General features: G+C 42.4%; 1 protein-coding gene across 3 annotated transcripts in view; it reads right to left on the bottom strand.

Moving 5' to 3' along the window:
• Window positions 1-16003, bottom strand: part of DCAF1 (DDB1 and CUL4 associated factor 1) — a 73555-nt gene that overhangs the window by 55528 nt on the left and 2024 nt on the right. For 2 of the 3 annotated variants that reach the window (XR_012380893.1, XM_025884761.2), the window contains exons 1-2: window positions 12243-12379; window positions 3196-3313 (exon numbers count right to left, since the gene is read on the bottom strand). Coding sequence is in view for 2 of the 3 variants with exons in the window: in XM_025884761.2 (XP_025740546.1) it covers window positions 3196-3305 (110 nt within the window). In the remaining variant the exon portion in view is untranslated. Of the gene's footprint in view, window positions 1-3195; window positions 3314-12242; window positions 12380-16003 lie in introns of those variants that run through there. The other variant, XM_073901299.1, reaches the window with a different exon arrangement.

A 16003-nucleotide genomic window follows, 5' to 3' on the forward strand; every position in this document is an offset into this window, starting at 1 on the left:
CCAGGATCGAGTCCCGCATCGGGCTCCCTGCTCAGCAGGGAGTCTGCCTCTCCCTCTGACCTTCTTCCCTCTCATGCTCTCTCTCTACCATTCTCTCTCTCTCAATAAATAAATAAAAATCTTTATAAAAAATAATAATTATAATAGATAATATAACAATAAATAAAAAGTCAAAGTTATAAAAAGCCACACACATTTTTCTTAGGAAAACTATCAAAAAATCATGAAATTTATGGCCAATAAAAGAATAGGCAAGCCTGAAATTCATTGCTTTTCAAGGAATATACCAAAACACCTACACCTGCAGCCAGTAGAGGTGGGGGAGGGGTAAGGGAGAGACCATAGACATGTGAAAGAACTTTAGGAAATATTCAGTGAACACACCCACAATCTGGATGATAGAAATTGCACCTTTCTAAAATAAACTATACTTTTAATTCCTTTTACTATCTCTTAACACTTCCTGTCTAACCTTAAAGATCTTTTAAAGATCCTGCTCCATGTAACTTTATTTTCCATTCCCACCGTATATTCATTCTCCACTCTGGTGAGGCCCATTTCCTCACTGCCACAAAAACATATCCCAGTTCCTTCTCCCCTCAATGCTTTTTTCAGTCACATTTTTCACTTTTCCTAGAAAACCTGACTCTCTGCTTTTCAACAAGCTGTATTCTACCATCTTTCAAGTCCCTATTCCAAAAAACCTTTACCACATCCTGTACTGGATGTACCACTCCTAACTGGAGTTAGAAGTTAAAAGCCAAAATTTCAAGCTTAGCTTTCCACTATCTGGCTATGTTGTTTTTGCAAGTAGCTCCAAGGATGGCTGTCATTTAACAATGTAGCTCTCAGTAATACTTTTAGTGACAAATGAGGAAATTAGGTTCAGGGAAGTATCTGACAGTCCCCACACACAAAAGGTCCTCAAATATTTGTTGAGTGAATAAAAGAAACCGAGTCATTCAAGTTCTTTCCATTTTCATAACCCATGCAATATTTAGGAATCATACTGCCCAATTTAGCACCTCATTATATACTAATTTGTACTACTTTTCATTGTTTCATATCTGTTAGTTGCCTCCCAGACAGTTATCTCCTTGAAGACAGAGCCCCTCTACTTTAGGCTTTACACTACTGAGTATCATAGCACAGTGACAAAGTTGAGGGTCAAATATGATTATGGATGTGAAATAATCTTGGAAATAAAACACTATCTTTAGTATATGTACTCAATAAATATTTTTTCCAATTAAGTGAACCTACCACTAACATTAACATCCCTATTTATGACTCTCTCCTCTCACAGTCACACCAATAATCACATTTTAACTGCACAATACTTAGATTCTTTAAATTCACTGTGGCTGCATTTCAAGTATCTTGTGATTAGTAGTTCTTAATCTCTACTGCCTCTACAAATTAAAACCCACGTTCCACCAGTAAGCAATAATCCTGTTTCTAAAAAAAATGTATTTTTTACATGTTCCCCATGTATCGAGAGCAACAAAGCATTTATCCCCACTTAAAACTTTCATAAGATCATAGTTCTCTTTATTCCTCTAGAATACATCACTGCACAAACAAAACGCCTTTCTCTTTCCTATATCAAAGATTAAATGTTAAAGATCCCCATGTTCCAGTAACCGCCTCCTTAGAAAAACCATGGGCATCCCTCTCCGGCCTTTATTTTTCACTCTCCTGTTTCACACATCATTCAGGAAAATTATGTCCCACACAGTTGCTATGTACCAGGCATGCACAAGTCATTGTCTGAGGAGACACCAATAAAAAGGTATAGTACCTGTCTTTAAAAAAACTTATAATTAAAAAAAAAAAACCTTACAATTTAGTGAAATAACACATGCCAAAAAAAAAAATATAGTACAATTTGGTTAAGAGTTCACACACACACACACACACGAATGACTGGAGTATTAAAAAAGAAAAAAAGAAGGAGTGCCCAAACCTACCTGGGGATGTCAAAGTCAGAGAGTTTTACAGACCTGATTCTCAAACTGCTTCTCGAAAGGATGAGAGTTTGCCAGGCAGACAGACATACCAAGGAAAGGCATTTCAGGCCAAACGAACAGCAAGTGTAAAGGCACACAGACATTAGAAAATATGGTACTATTCCTTACTGAAGAAGACTAACACTATGAGGCAGAAAAAAGAGGTAGAGGCCAAATCATAAATGGCTTCATAGGGGCGCCTGGGAGGCTCAGTCGTTAAGCATCTGCCTTTAGCTCAGGTCATGATCCCAGGGTCCTGCTTCTCCCTCTCCTACTCCCCCTGCTTGTGTTCCCTCTCTAGCTGTCTCTCTGTCAAAAAAAATTAATAAAACCTTTAAAAAAATAAGTAAATAAAATAAATAAATAATTGGCTTTGTAGGCCACTCCAAAATAGAGTATAGGAAAATATTCTGTAAGAAAAATAGAGCCAGAGAAGAGGTATGATCAAAGGTATGACAATCAGATTTGTGTATAAGAGGACTGTTTCAGCAAAGAGGAGGATATATTAGAAGATGGTAAACTGAAGATGGAGAGAAAATTCACACTGCCTAAGAGGCCAGTCAAAACATGATCAGTATCTAACGAAGAAAGTGTAAGGGGGAATGGGGAAGAAGAGAAAGCAGAAATCCTCAGGGCCTGGGGACTAAACTGTGTTAGTATAAGAAGACACTGCACACCAAAGTGGAGAGTACAAAAGCACAAACGGTGAATGAGAAAGGAAGCAGAATGAAGATGATAAGCTCTACTGTAGACATGGTATGTTCAGGTGTCTGCAAATAGCCAGGTAAAGATGTGTACACTAAGCAGCTGAGAAAAAGGTCTGAAATTTTTAAAAAGAGGGATCTGAAGTAGAAATAATGATTTGAAAGTTAACCTAAGAATAATGTTTTAAATCATGGATAGGAATGAAACTATCTAGGTAGAATATTTAGGGTGAAGAGAAAAAAGAACCACCAACAAAACCCTAAGGGTGAAACACAGACAAGAGAAGAAACTACATAGGAGAATAAGGACCAACAGCCTGAGAAGAAAAGTAAGAAAGAGTTTCAAGAAGTAGTGAGATAAAGACTAGTTCTGAAAGAAAAAAATGGATTTAGAATTCAGTCAAGATGAAAATGTTCCCATACTATCCTCCAATTTTTCCCTTTTTTCAAATTAATTTCTAAAAAAACATAACTGTTCATACCTGGTAAGGATAGGTACCATGTCCTGTCCACTGCCATGTTCCTTTTCCCACTGCTCCAGCAGGGTAGTGAGCTCAGCTTTGGAGTCTACATGCACCGCTACTGTAGTCATGGCTTGGCCTAAGGAATCAAAAATATACATAAACAACATATGAACACAGGCAAATAAACCTGACATGCTTCCTACAGAAAAGTGAGAAGGGGGAGAAGAGGGATGAGCAAGCAACAAAAAACTTAACTCCCAGACCCTTCAGATAATTTTGAAACCCAGCATTGGGAGCCAGGATACTCTTCTTCAAGTCCTTTCACCCTCTCCCAACCTCGGTTTGCTCAACTGTTAACTGAGACAAGGAACTGGATCAAAATCGTGACTCTCACCCTTTCTAGGATCAGGAACCCCTCTAAGAAACAGACAAAAAGCTAGGGTCCCTTTCGCTCCTCAAAAATGCATACACCTGCGGCGCCTGGGTGGCTCAGATGGTTAAGCGTCTGCCTTCGGCTCGGGTCATGATCCCAGGGTCCTGGGATCGAGTCCCGTGTTGGGCTCCCTGCTCCTTGGGAGCCTGCTTCTCCCTCTGCCTCTCTCTCTCTCTCTCTCTGTCATGAATAAATCAATAAAATCTTTAAAAAAAAATGCATACACCTGGGGCACCTGGATGGCTCAGTGGGTTAAGCGTCCGACTCTTGGTTTCGGTTCAGGTCATGATCTCCCAGTCATGGGATCAAGCCCTGCACTGATGAGCGAGGAATCGGCTTCAGATTCTCCCTCCCTCTCCTTCCCCCTCTGCCACTCCCCCACTCTAAAAATTATTATAATCTTCTTTTTAAAAGTGCATACACCTACATACCACACACACACACACACACACACACACACACACACAAATCCCTACTCTAGATCCCTGAGGTCCAAAACTTTGAAGCTACTTTCTTTAGTAGAATATGTAGCAAAAATTACTCCCCAAAATATTCTGCTCTTCTAAGTCTTTGGAGGAAAGTTCTATGAAAGATAAATAATATGTCCCTGTCAATTTTTTTTTTAAGTATTTATTTGAGAGAGAGAGCAAGTGTGAGAGAGCACAAGCAGGGGGAGAGGGAGAAGCAGGATCCCCGCTGAGCACGGAGCCTGATGTGGGGCTCCATCCCAGGACCCCGGGATCATGACCTGAGCCAAAGGCAGACATTTAATCGACTGAGCCACCCAGGTGCCCCGTCCCTGTCAATTCTTAACAAAAGGCCAAAAACTAAAGTGGGTATCATGAAAGTTTAGAAGAAGCATTATAATTATAAACCCATTTGTCCTTCAGGCTTCCTAACCTCTCTCACAGCTGATTTCCTAGAAGGAGCATGAGAGGCTGGAGATAGAGAAGTTGTTGGGTTGAGTGGTCAGCCCAGGGATATAGAAGGACAGGGAGCTGAGACAAGCTTTGCAGGAGCCGCCTGAGAAATCCACATGAAGAAAAGAGGTTTATTTATAAGGGGCTCCAAAAGGGATAAACGAGACCCAAATGTTTAGATGGTTTACAGATCAACTTCTCTGTCAAAGCAGTCTTAGGATCAAAATGTCAGACCTTCCATGCAAAATTTGTATTTTCACAGAAACAGCAACAATTCTATAAAAACAGTCTAACACTAGAAAGAGATTACTGGCTGATCTAGGATTATTACTGACTCTTCTAAAGATACCTACCATAAGACCAAAGGAAATACTTGTGAAAGATACCACCAACTCTCTAAAATGTAAACATTTGTGTTTTAATAAAGTAGAGGCAATTCTAATAGCGAACAGTGATTCATGTCACCCAAGGAGAATAAGTGTTTCAAAAAAAAATTTTTTTTTTTTAATTTAAAGCCTTCTTTTCTACAGAGAAGAATCCACATTTTCAGTCTTTCTAGCTACAGTCAGAAAAGGAAATGCTGCAGGTGTGACTAAGGCGGACCTCTGACTTTAACTTAAAAATCCAGGCTGTACTTTTGACCGCAATCAACTAACTATGCATTTTTTAAAATAAACTTATTTGGAATAATTTTAGATTTACAAGAAAGTTGCAAAGGTATTAGAATTCACATATACCCCTTTCCCAGTTCAGTTTCCCCTAATGCCATCATATTATTTTATAGTGGAATAATGTCAAAATTAAGAAACCCAACGTTGGTATATTATCATTAACTAAACTCAACTTGATTCAGATTTCACTGGCTTTCCATCCATGTCCTTTTTCTGTTCCAAGAACTCATCCAGGACACTACACTGCATTTAGGTGTCATGTCTCCCTCATGTACTTTGGTCTATGATAGTTTTTGAGTTGTTCCTTGTTTTTCATGACCTTGACAATCTTGAGGAATACTGTGGGGGAAGAGTGGGGGCATTTTATGATAAAGATCTAAAAACTGTGCAAAGAAGTTAACAGCAAAATTAAGCTAAGATACATCCTAAAAGTGTAAGAGAGAGATGGCTTTACTGGTGAACTCTAATAGAATGTTTAAAGAAAATTAACATCAATCCTCAAATTCTTCCACAAAATAGAAGAGGAAGGACACTTCCTAATCTATTCCATGAAGCCAACATTACTCTGATGCCTAAACCAAATAAAGCCAACACAAGAAAACTACAGACAAATATGTTTTATTAATACAGATGCAAAAATCTCAACAAAAAACTAGCAAGCTGAATACAGCAGCACATTAACAGAAATACATATCATGACCAAGTGGTATTTATCCTAGAAATGCAAAGGTGGTTTGACATACAAAAGTCAACTAATGTAACATATTAATAGGATGACAGGGAAAAAAAAGTACATCTGATTGATACGGAAAAAGCATCTGATAAAATCCATTACCCTTCTGTGGGTAAAAAAAAAAAAAACTCAAATTGGGAACAGAAGAGAACTTCCTCAACATGGTAGAGGGCATTAAAAAAAAAAAACCCACAGCTAACATTATACTCAATGGTGAGACTGAAAGCTTCTTCCCTAAAATCACAAAAAAGGACAAGGATGCCTGCTTTCACACTTATATTAAACATCATACTAGAGTTCTAGCCAGAGCAATTAGGTAAGAAGAAAGAAAGAAAAGGCATCCAAGCTGGAAAAGAAGAAGTAAAATTATCCTTATTCACAGGTGACATGATTCTATACAGAAAGAATCTGCAAAAAAACTATTAGTGCTAATTAACAAATTTTAGCAGTTACAGAGTACAGATCAACACACAGAAATCAGGAATACTGCTACATGCCAGCAATGAACAATCCAAATATGAAATTAAGAAAACAATTTCACTGGGGCACCTGGCTGGCTCAGTCAGAAGAGCATGCAACTCTTGATCTCAGGGCTGTGAGTTTGAGCACCACATTGAGTGTAGAAATTACTAAAAATAAATAAAATAAAATGAACTTTAAAAAAAACAGTATCATTTATAATAGCACCAAAAATAATAAAATATTAAGGAATAAGTTTAACCCCAAAAAGCACAAGATTTATACACTCAAATCTATGGGGCGCCTGGGTGGCTCAGTTGGTTAAGCGACTGCCTTCGGCTCAGGTCATGATCCTGGAGTCCCAGGATGGAGTCCAGCATCGGGCTCCCTGCTCGGCGGGGAGTCTGCTTCTCCCTCTGACCCTCCCCCCTCTCATGTGCTCTCTTTCTCTTTCTCTCTCTCAAATAAATAAATTTAAAAAAAAAATCTTTAAAAAAAGATTTATACACTCAAATCTATAATACACTGCGGGGATAAATTAGAGAAGAACTAAATAAATAAATGGAAAGACATCCTATGTTCATGGATTTGAAGACTTAATATTGTTAAGACAGCAATACTCTCTAAAGTGGTCAATAGTCAATACAATCCCTATCAAAATCGTAATGACCTTTTTTCGCAAAAATGGAAACACTGAAAACCAAAACTATCTTAAAAAAAAACGAAGTTGGAAAATTCACACTTCTGATTTCAAAACTTAGTACAAGGCTACAGTGATCAAAACACTATCCTACTGGCGTTAGGATAGGCACATACACCAGTGCAAAAGAACTGAGAGTCCAGAAATAAAATCTCACATTTATGGCTAACTAATTTTCAGTTAAGTATGCCAGACCATTCAACAGGGAAAGAATTTATTGCAAGACCAGTAGACTGTTAGTAGAAAGACTAATGGTATTTCAACAAATTGTGCTGAGAAAACTGGATATCCACATGCAAAAGAATAAAGCTGAATCCTTGACTCATACCACATAAAAAAATTAGTTCAAAATGGATAAAGACCTAAATGTAGAAGCTTAAACTATAAAACTCTTAGAGGTAAACACAGGGGTAAATCTTCGTGACCCTGAAACTGGCAAGGGATTTTTACTTGTGACACCAAAAGCATAAGCAACAAAACAACAAACAGATAAATTAGACTTCAACCTTTAAAACTTTTGTGCATCAAATGACATTATCAAGAAAATGAAAAGACAAACCATGAAATGGGAGAAAATATTTGCAAATCATATATCTGATAAGGATCCTGGATAGGATATACAAAGAACTCCTACAATTCAATAACAACAACAACAACAACAAAAAAACCCTGATTTTCAAATGGGCTGAAGGGCACCTGGGTGGCTCAGTTGGTTAAGCTTCTGCCTTCGGCTCAGGTTATGATCCCAGGGTCCTGGGATTGAGTCCTGCATCAGGCTCCCTACTCAGGGGAGAGTCTGCTTCTCCCTCTGCCCCTCCCCCCACTCATGCTCACTCATGTGCACGCTCTTTCTCTCTCGCAAAAATTAATTAATTATTTAAAATGGGCAGAGATCCTGAATGGGCACTTCTCCAAAGATCCACAAATGGCTAACAAGTACATGAAAATATGCACAACGTCACAGGCCATCAGAAAAATGAAAACCAAAACCACAATGAGATACCACTAACACCTACTAGAATGACTCTAACCAAAAAATCAGAAAATAAGCATTGGCAGGATGTGGAGAAACTGGAATGCACACTGCTAGTGGGAATGTAAAATGGCACAACTACGGAAAACAGTTTGGCCCCTCCTCAAAAAGTTTTAAGAAAAAGTTAAATATAGAATTACCATATGACCCAGCAATTCCACATCAAGGCACAGACCCAAAAGAATTGAAAACAGATATTCAAATAAATATTTGTACACAAATGTTCAAAGTAGCATATTCTCAATAGCCAAAAGGTGGAAACAACAGCCAAAAGATGTTCATCAAAGGATGAATGGATAAACAAAACATAGTTACATTCATACAATGCACTATTATTCAGCCATAGAAAGAAATGAAGTACTGATAGATATTAGAGCTACTAATGAGAACTGAAAATATGCTAAGTGAAAGAAGCCAGGCACAAAAGGTTGTATGTTGTAGGATTCTATTTATATGAAACATCCAGAATAGGTAAATCTATCAGAAAGCTGCCTACTGGTTGCCAGGGGCTTGGGGAAGGGGAAAATATGGAATGATGGAAATTGGGTGATGAAAATGTCTTGGAACTAAAAGAGGTAATGGTTGCACAACATCATTAGTCTACTAAAGGTCACTGAACTGAACACTCTAAAATGGTTAGTGATCAATTTATGGTATGTGAATTTTACCACAATTTTTTTTAAGTGGAAAAAAAGGGGTGCCTAGGTGGCTCACTCAGCTAAGCGTCCAACTCTTGATCTCAGCTCTGGTCTCGATCTCAGGGTTGTGAGTTCAAACCCCACACTGGGCTCCATGTGCAGCATGGAGCCTACTTTAGAAAACTAAAAATAAAAATAAAAAAATAAAGGGGAGCCGGGGTGGCTCAGCCAGATAAGCATCTGCCTTCTGCTCAGGGTCCTGGGATCGAGCCCCCAGACTCCCTTCTCGGTGGGGAGCCTGCTTCTGCTTCTCCCTCTCCCTCTGCCGCTCCCCCTGCTTATGCTTGCTCTCTCTTTCTCTGCCAAATAAATAAATAAAATCTTTAAAAAAATAAAAATAGGGGTGCCTGGGTGGCTCAGTCATTAAGCGTCTGCCTTTGGCTCAGGTCATGATCCCAGGGTCCTGGGATGGAGCACCACATCGGGCTCCCTGCTCCTCAGGAAGCCTGCTTCTCCCTCTCCCACTCCCCTTGCTTGTGTTCCTTCTCTCGCTGTGTCTCTCCCTGTCAAATAAATAAATAAAATCTTAAAAAATAAAGAATAAAAAAATAAAGTGTTTTGAAAAAAGATCAGGTGGGAATGCCTACTGGTTAACTTAAGTGATCAACATAGTAGAGCACATAAAGCCAAAGTTTAAGGAAAACATTACATTTAATAAAGGTCAACCCAAGAGCATTAAAATAACAATTTTAGAGTTCAATTTAGAAACATATTCTTTTGGCATAATCTTCAAAACTTGCAATTAATTATGCTTAAGAATAATTATAACTTTGGAAATGATCACTTGCCCGGGAAAAATATAAACTCAGACTAAAATAATATCAATGATAATTCATTTAATTATGAAAGATGATTAATATAAAATGTTAAAGGTGCAGTCATCTTGTTGTGCATAGACAGTGAAGGTACATTACTCAATTCACCATGTTTTAAAGTGAGCTCTTTAAGTGGTACACAGAATTTATGGCCTATCCAGTAATGACACAATAGTTACCAATTACTAAATATTAATATGAGACAGATACTTGGCTAGTTTCTTATGTTATTCTGAATTTTCACAACAACCCTGCCCTTTTTTACAGATGATAGAATGGACCAAGAGAAGTCCCAAAGACCAATCAATTGGTACTTGGTAGAAAAGGGTTTCAAGCATTCACATGCCAACTCTGCAAATATAACTGTGAGATCTTGGTCAAGTTATTTAACTTCTCCAAATCTCGACTGCCTTATCTGTAAAATGGAAGTGGTTGTTGTGAGGGTTAAACGGTAATACTGTCCAGGCAATGAAATAAGATAAAGTCCTACAAAAAATATGTGGAACGTCTTCATCCTAAAGGTTGCCTGCCAATATTTAGTGGTCAGATGTGTCTGCAACTAATTTCCAAACGATTCCACAAAATAAGAAATACACACCACACCTATAGAGAAAAGATAACAAAATATCAATAATCATGAATCTGGATGAATAAACAAATGTTCATTTCACTATTCTTTCAACCATTTGAAAATTTCCATAATTAAGAAGTTGAAAAAAATTAAGACGCATTTCCTTTCCTAATTTGAACCAGCTCTCAAATATATGTCAAATGAGAAAAACAAAGTGTATGTATATGCATGCACCTGCCCCTTGAATAAAATATCTGTGGACGAACACACAAGAAACAGATAATACCTATTACTCTTGTGCAGGTAACAGTCTTTCTGAGGAGTAATGGTAGGATAAAGATTTTTCAGGATAGGTTATTAACCCAGCTCTATCATTTTTCCGCTATTTTGTAAACTTTTTAACTGTTTAAATCATAAAATCTGTCCTCCCCAAATACACAATACTTAATGGCCTATTCGGCAGAAACTACACCAAAGCCTAAAATCAAGTCCATGTTAAGGACAAATCTCAAAAGGTTAAAATCGGGAAACAAATGTCTTAAAGCATTCTTCCTTATTAAAAAAAAAAAAAAAAAAGCGGGGGGAAGGGGGGAGAAATCCAAGTTTGGAGCTTCAAGTAAAATTTACCCAATAATTAATATGACATATAAGATCATACATTAACAATTTTCTATTAGCATCCATGACAATGACAAAAAAATAAGGAAACTGATATAAGCCCAATTTCATTCACTTCAAACTCTTGTGGTTCATTCTACCAGATTCGTCCCCTATTAAATTTAATAACTGTACAACAAGTAGAACAGTAAAACACTGTGCTCAACTACTCAAGAGATTTTGAGCAAAAATGACTTCTTCTATGTTCTCCACTTTCTGTACCTATTATCTCCTTAACATCCAAAATATATCACCACTCGAAAATAGATAATACTAGTATACACAAAAATCTTGACAGATCAAGCAAAAAAATACTGAATCAATTCCTAAAGAGTCTACATATACAAGCTTATATAAACCTTAAAGGTAAACTCCAATACACTGGAAAAGAAAATTACAGGACGACACTGCCAATGAACCCCTCACTCTGTACATTAAAGCGTGTAGTACAGTAAGATGATGCTAATAATTAAACGTGTATACTAATTAAAAGGCTTAACTGAAAAGGCAGAGTAAAGAAAAACTGAGGATAATGTGACGTATGCAAAGACGATTCATTTGGGATTCTAAAAGAACCATTACACACTCCAAAATTATTCATCAACAAATGCGAAACCCAAGCGCTAACACTTGGGTAAGAGGAAGTGAGACGGAAATCGTCTAGGAAGCCAAGAGTTAAGCAAATGCCTGTCACCCCAGTTGAAAACGACTAGAACCCCCGGAAATAGGCTCCCGGGAAGCTTGGCGGGCACTCAAAGGTTGGATTCCACGCTGCAAGACCCACACACCTCTCTCTCCACCCCTCCCCTCCACCAGGGGGTGGGAGGAGTGCCCGGAAAGCTCCGCCCCCCTCGCCCGGTCAGAAAGCCGGACGGGTGCAAAGGGAGGTGGCACGAGGCCGAGGGAGGGGAGAGCCCGCCCAGGTGACTGGAGCTGGAGGCGGAGACACAGCCTGGGAAGGGGGCCGCCGTACGGCAGGGAAGATGGAACCCCCCTGCCCGTACGGAACGGAAAATGGAAAGACTGGAAGGAAAAAGGTTGACGAGGGGAACGAGAAGCACCCCTCCTCCAGGCAGGGGCAAGCACACTCCTGCCCCCCAATCCGGGCGGAAGAGTTACTCTCGGGAAGCTTCTTTTGCGGACTGGGAGAAGAACGCGGAGGCCCCGCCCCCGAGCCAAGAATCTGGAGGAGAAAAAGTCCTGTCAGGCCCCGGACCCAGCCTCCCCGCCGGCCCGGCCCGCCCCCTCCCCGCCGGCGGCCCAGGCAGGTGCCGCCCCTCCCCCAGTCCGGCGCCCACTCTTCCTCCCGCCCGGCCACGCGCCCTGTCTTCTCTCGGCCTTCCCAGAGAGCCGTCTCCCTCCTTTCCCCACTCACCTTCCCAGGCGGCTCCGCCGCTGCCCGCTGACCCCGCCAGCGGCCACAGTTCACACACACCGCCTCAGGTCCCGCACTCACTCTCCCTCACTCACACACAGCGCGACCACAGGTCCAGGGCGGCCCACATATTATGCGTCACTCGCGTGTTACGTGCCTCGCGCGCGCGAGCGCGCGCGCACCCCGACTTGGCGCGAGGCTCGCTGGCAGGGGGCGGGAGGAGAAATCGAAGAGCCGCGGGGCCGCCTGGGAAATGAAGTTCAGCTTGTAGGGGCGGGGCCTACCAGTCTTGATTGGTGCTTGAGCACTTACTCCCCGCGCATTGACTTCTGGGCTTTATAGTTTTTCCGCATTGACGCGAACTGCTGTGTACTCATTGGCGGCTTCGGAAGGCGGAAGCGAATAGAGAGGGATCCGATCCACCCAAGCCAGCGTTACAACCACTTGACACCTTCTCAGTACCTTATTCGGCTCTGTGTGACAGGGGTGAGCCTCTGTTCTATTCTTTCATTTGCCCCATTATACCTAGAGTATACCAGTATTTAGGAAAATATTTCCCACAAGCATATCGGAAATCACAGCACTCATTAAACAGAAGGCACTGGTTTTTCTTTGTCTTTATGTTCAAGACCTAACCTGTAGGATCAATAAGTACTTATCCAGGTCTCATGTGGGGCAGAGAAAAGGGAAAAAATTAAAAGACCATAGATTAAGTCAGGGCTGACCTGAGAGTTCATCTAATTTAATTCCTTTATTTTGCAGCTGGGAAAATAAAGGCCCAGAAGGAGTGAATGACTTGCCTAACATCCCACAAGCAATTAGCAGTGGAACCAGAACGACTCCTGACTCTGACTCAGGTATCCCTTTTTAGGGACATGAAAAATAAATGTGACTCCACAGCTGACAGAATCTCTCCCTGACAAGATCCTACCCAGCCTTTCTTTCTCTGGGAGTACTGAGCAAGTTTCTATGCCTTTCTGTGGAGTCCTTACAGACAACACTTTAACAGGGGTGGGGACACAGGACACAGCAAGCCTGTTGCTGTGCTCAGGTTCCACAACTAGTAAGAAGCTAGCCAGAGCCTGGATGCAGGTCTCTTGATTCCGTTCCCTGCTTTCCAGAAAAGAGACCTCCCTCCTCATTTGTAATTTGGAGTAGCTGCTCAGGCACAAAATTCTAGAATGTGAGGTGGCAGCACCACAGACCTGTCACCTCTCTGCAACCCCTTCACCTGCCGTGACACACAGCTCACTTCTCTGTGCTTCTGGAACTTTGCCTATATTAGTAACGGGCACTACCATTTCCTTTGACTTTACAGCAGGCCCAGCTCTGAGCCAAGTGTTTAACCCAAGCTTTTTCATACAAACTTCACTACCACCCCCACAGGGTAGATACGGGTAGCCACCTATACACATGAGAAATCTGAGCCCAGAGAAGTGGCCCAAGGAACGGGGCACCCAGGTTTGTGGGTCCAGAGGCTGTACTCACAACTTTCCTACCCCTATCCTCTAGCACTCCTACAGCTGAATTTCCTGCCATGCCTCCCTGAGCCATGAATCCAAAATGCGTGAGGTTAGAACATTTATTATTTTATTTTAGATTTTTTTATTTATTCATTTGAGACACAGAGATACAGAGAGGGAGAGAGCATGAGCAGGGGGGGAGACAGAGGGAGAGGGAAAAGCAGGCTCCCCGCTGAGCCAGGAGCCCAACGTGGGGCTCGATCCCAGGACCCTGGGATCATGACCTGAGCCAAAGGCAGACGCTCAACCATCTGAGGCACCCTGGCACCCCGAGGTTGGAACATTTAAGCCTTAGATAACCCCCCTCTTTCTATGGTCTAGCTAGCACAGCAGTGACTTCCCTGCTGACTGGGGTCCTGAAAGAGCCTTCGTGGGAACCCGGGGTCCTGCTCACCTGCTCCTGGTGCAGCCTCAGTCTGCCACCAGATGGCACTGCTCCCCTTCAAAAACCCAGGCTAAGGCCCTGGGTCAATGATAGGATTGAAGAGTATCACAGAGGAACTTTAGAGAAGCCAGGACCCAGAAGGCTGGGAAGCAGAGCAGGAGCTATACAGGACCGATAGAGCTGTTCCCTCCAGAATCTTTGCTCCATAATGCCTGCAGCCTCCCTCCCCCTGCCAACACACACACACACACACACACACGCACGCACGCACTCACAACTGATGGCACACCCAGCCTCCCACTCTGGGAAGGGGAAGGGACAGCACCCTGGTTTCCAGGCTCCATACACATTCCAGGCATGCTTACTGACACTCACTGATGCATTTCACAGGACAGGAACATGTGCCCGATACACAGGCATGCACACCTATGCATTGGCACCAGTCCTCACAGACAACACTTTCACACTCAGTACCTGCAAGCACAAACCCACACACCAGGCTTGGTCTGACACATTGCTTCTGAATCACTGAAAAGAGATTCCTTGGCCTCTTTGGAACATCTCTGGACTGTCTCCCTCTGCTCTGCCTGTGCCCAACCCCTCCCTGTGGTGTGCCTCAGAAAGCAGCCACCATACAAAAGGGCAATAAGTCATGCTTACAGGGCTGCCCGGTGGCAGAGAAAGAGCGAGAACAGCCCATCCCTGGCCCCAACACCAAGGGCTACAGACTTGGGTATGCTCCACCTGCCCTCACCCCTAAGCATGCCCATGCACTGGAGTAGGAAAATCAATAGCACCAAGTCTTCTGAGCCTCAGGATGCTCCACCCCTGTCTACCACCCCTTCTCTGCAGTCACCCACTTCCAGGCCCACCAGACCCAGGTGTTCTCACCAGCCCATCCCCACTCTGGTGCCGTACAGTTCCCGTACCTCCTCCTACAACTCCTTGGGGCCAGAAACCAAAGCCAGCTATTTCCACATCCACCCCTGCTTCACTGTTGGCTGAACAAGACTGTTGCTGCAAATGTCCACGGGTCACAGGAGCCACCCTGGAGAGGCTGAGGGCTGCCCAGCTCTGGAGACCCCAGTCCGGACAAAGAGGGAATTCCAAGTCATTCACTTGATGCCCTCCCCCCGCCTGTGAACCCTGGCAGCCCCCTAGAAAAATGTCCCACTGCCCCTCCGCCCATGCAGTGTGCACAACAACCACTCCCGTGTGAAAGCATCCACATCTATCACTCTCATTTTGCAGAGGGAGAAATTGAGGCTCCACAAAAAACAAGTTTAAGCCCCACCTTGTCCAGTGGCCACAGCAACTGTGGTCTCCAGAACCCAGTCCCTGCCTCCTGTTCCCAGAGGTACAACTTCACAGAGGGGCCTGAGGCTCAGGTGAGAAATGAAGCACGATCCTCCCCTGAGGCCCACCCCAGCTCCCACCTACCAGGGTCCCAGCGAGACTGAGGAACCTCCAGAAGAGCACCGTGCAATCTTTAGAACATACTTGTACTTTTTTTTTTAAATACAGTTTATCTGGGGTGCCTGGGTGGCTCAGTCGTTAAGCGTCTGCCTTCGGTTCAGGTCATGATCCCAGGGTCCTGGGGTCGAGCCCCACATCGGGCTCCATGCTCAGCGGGAAGCCTGCTTCTCCCTCTCCCACTACCCCCTGCTTGTGTTCCCTCTCTCACTGTGTCTCTCTCTGTCAAATAAATAAAATCTTAAAATACATACATACATACATACATACATACATAGTTTATCTGAAATTAAAAGTTAACTGGTCATCTTTATATTTTATCTGGCAAACCCACTGCAGAATCACTGCTCAGCCACGGACCCCAAGGACTCCCCACCAGT

This window comes from Callorhinus ursinus, unplaced genomic scaffold, assembly GCF_003265705.2.
Source record: "Callorhinus ursinus isolate GAN/ISIS: 27379988/994484 unplaced genomic scaffold, GSC_fseal_2.0 scaffold15, whole genome shotgun sequence".
Classification (NCBI taxonomy): Eukaryota; Metazoa; Chordata; class Mammalia; order Carnivora; family Otariidae; genus Callorhinus; species Callorhinus ursinus.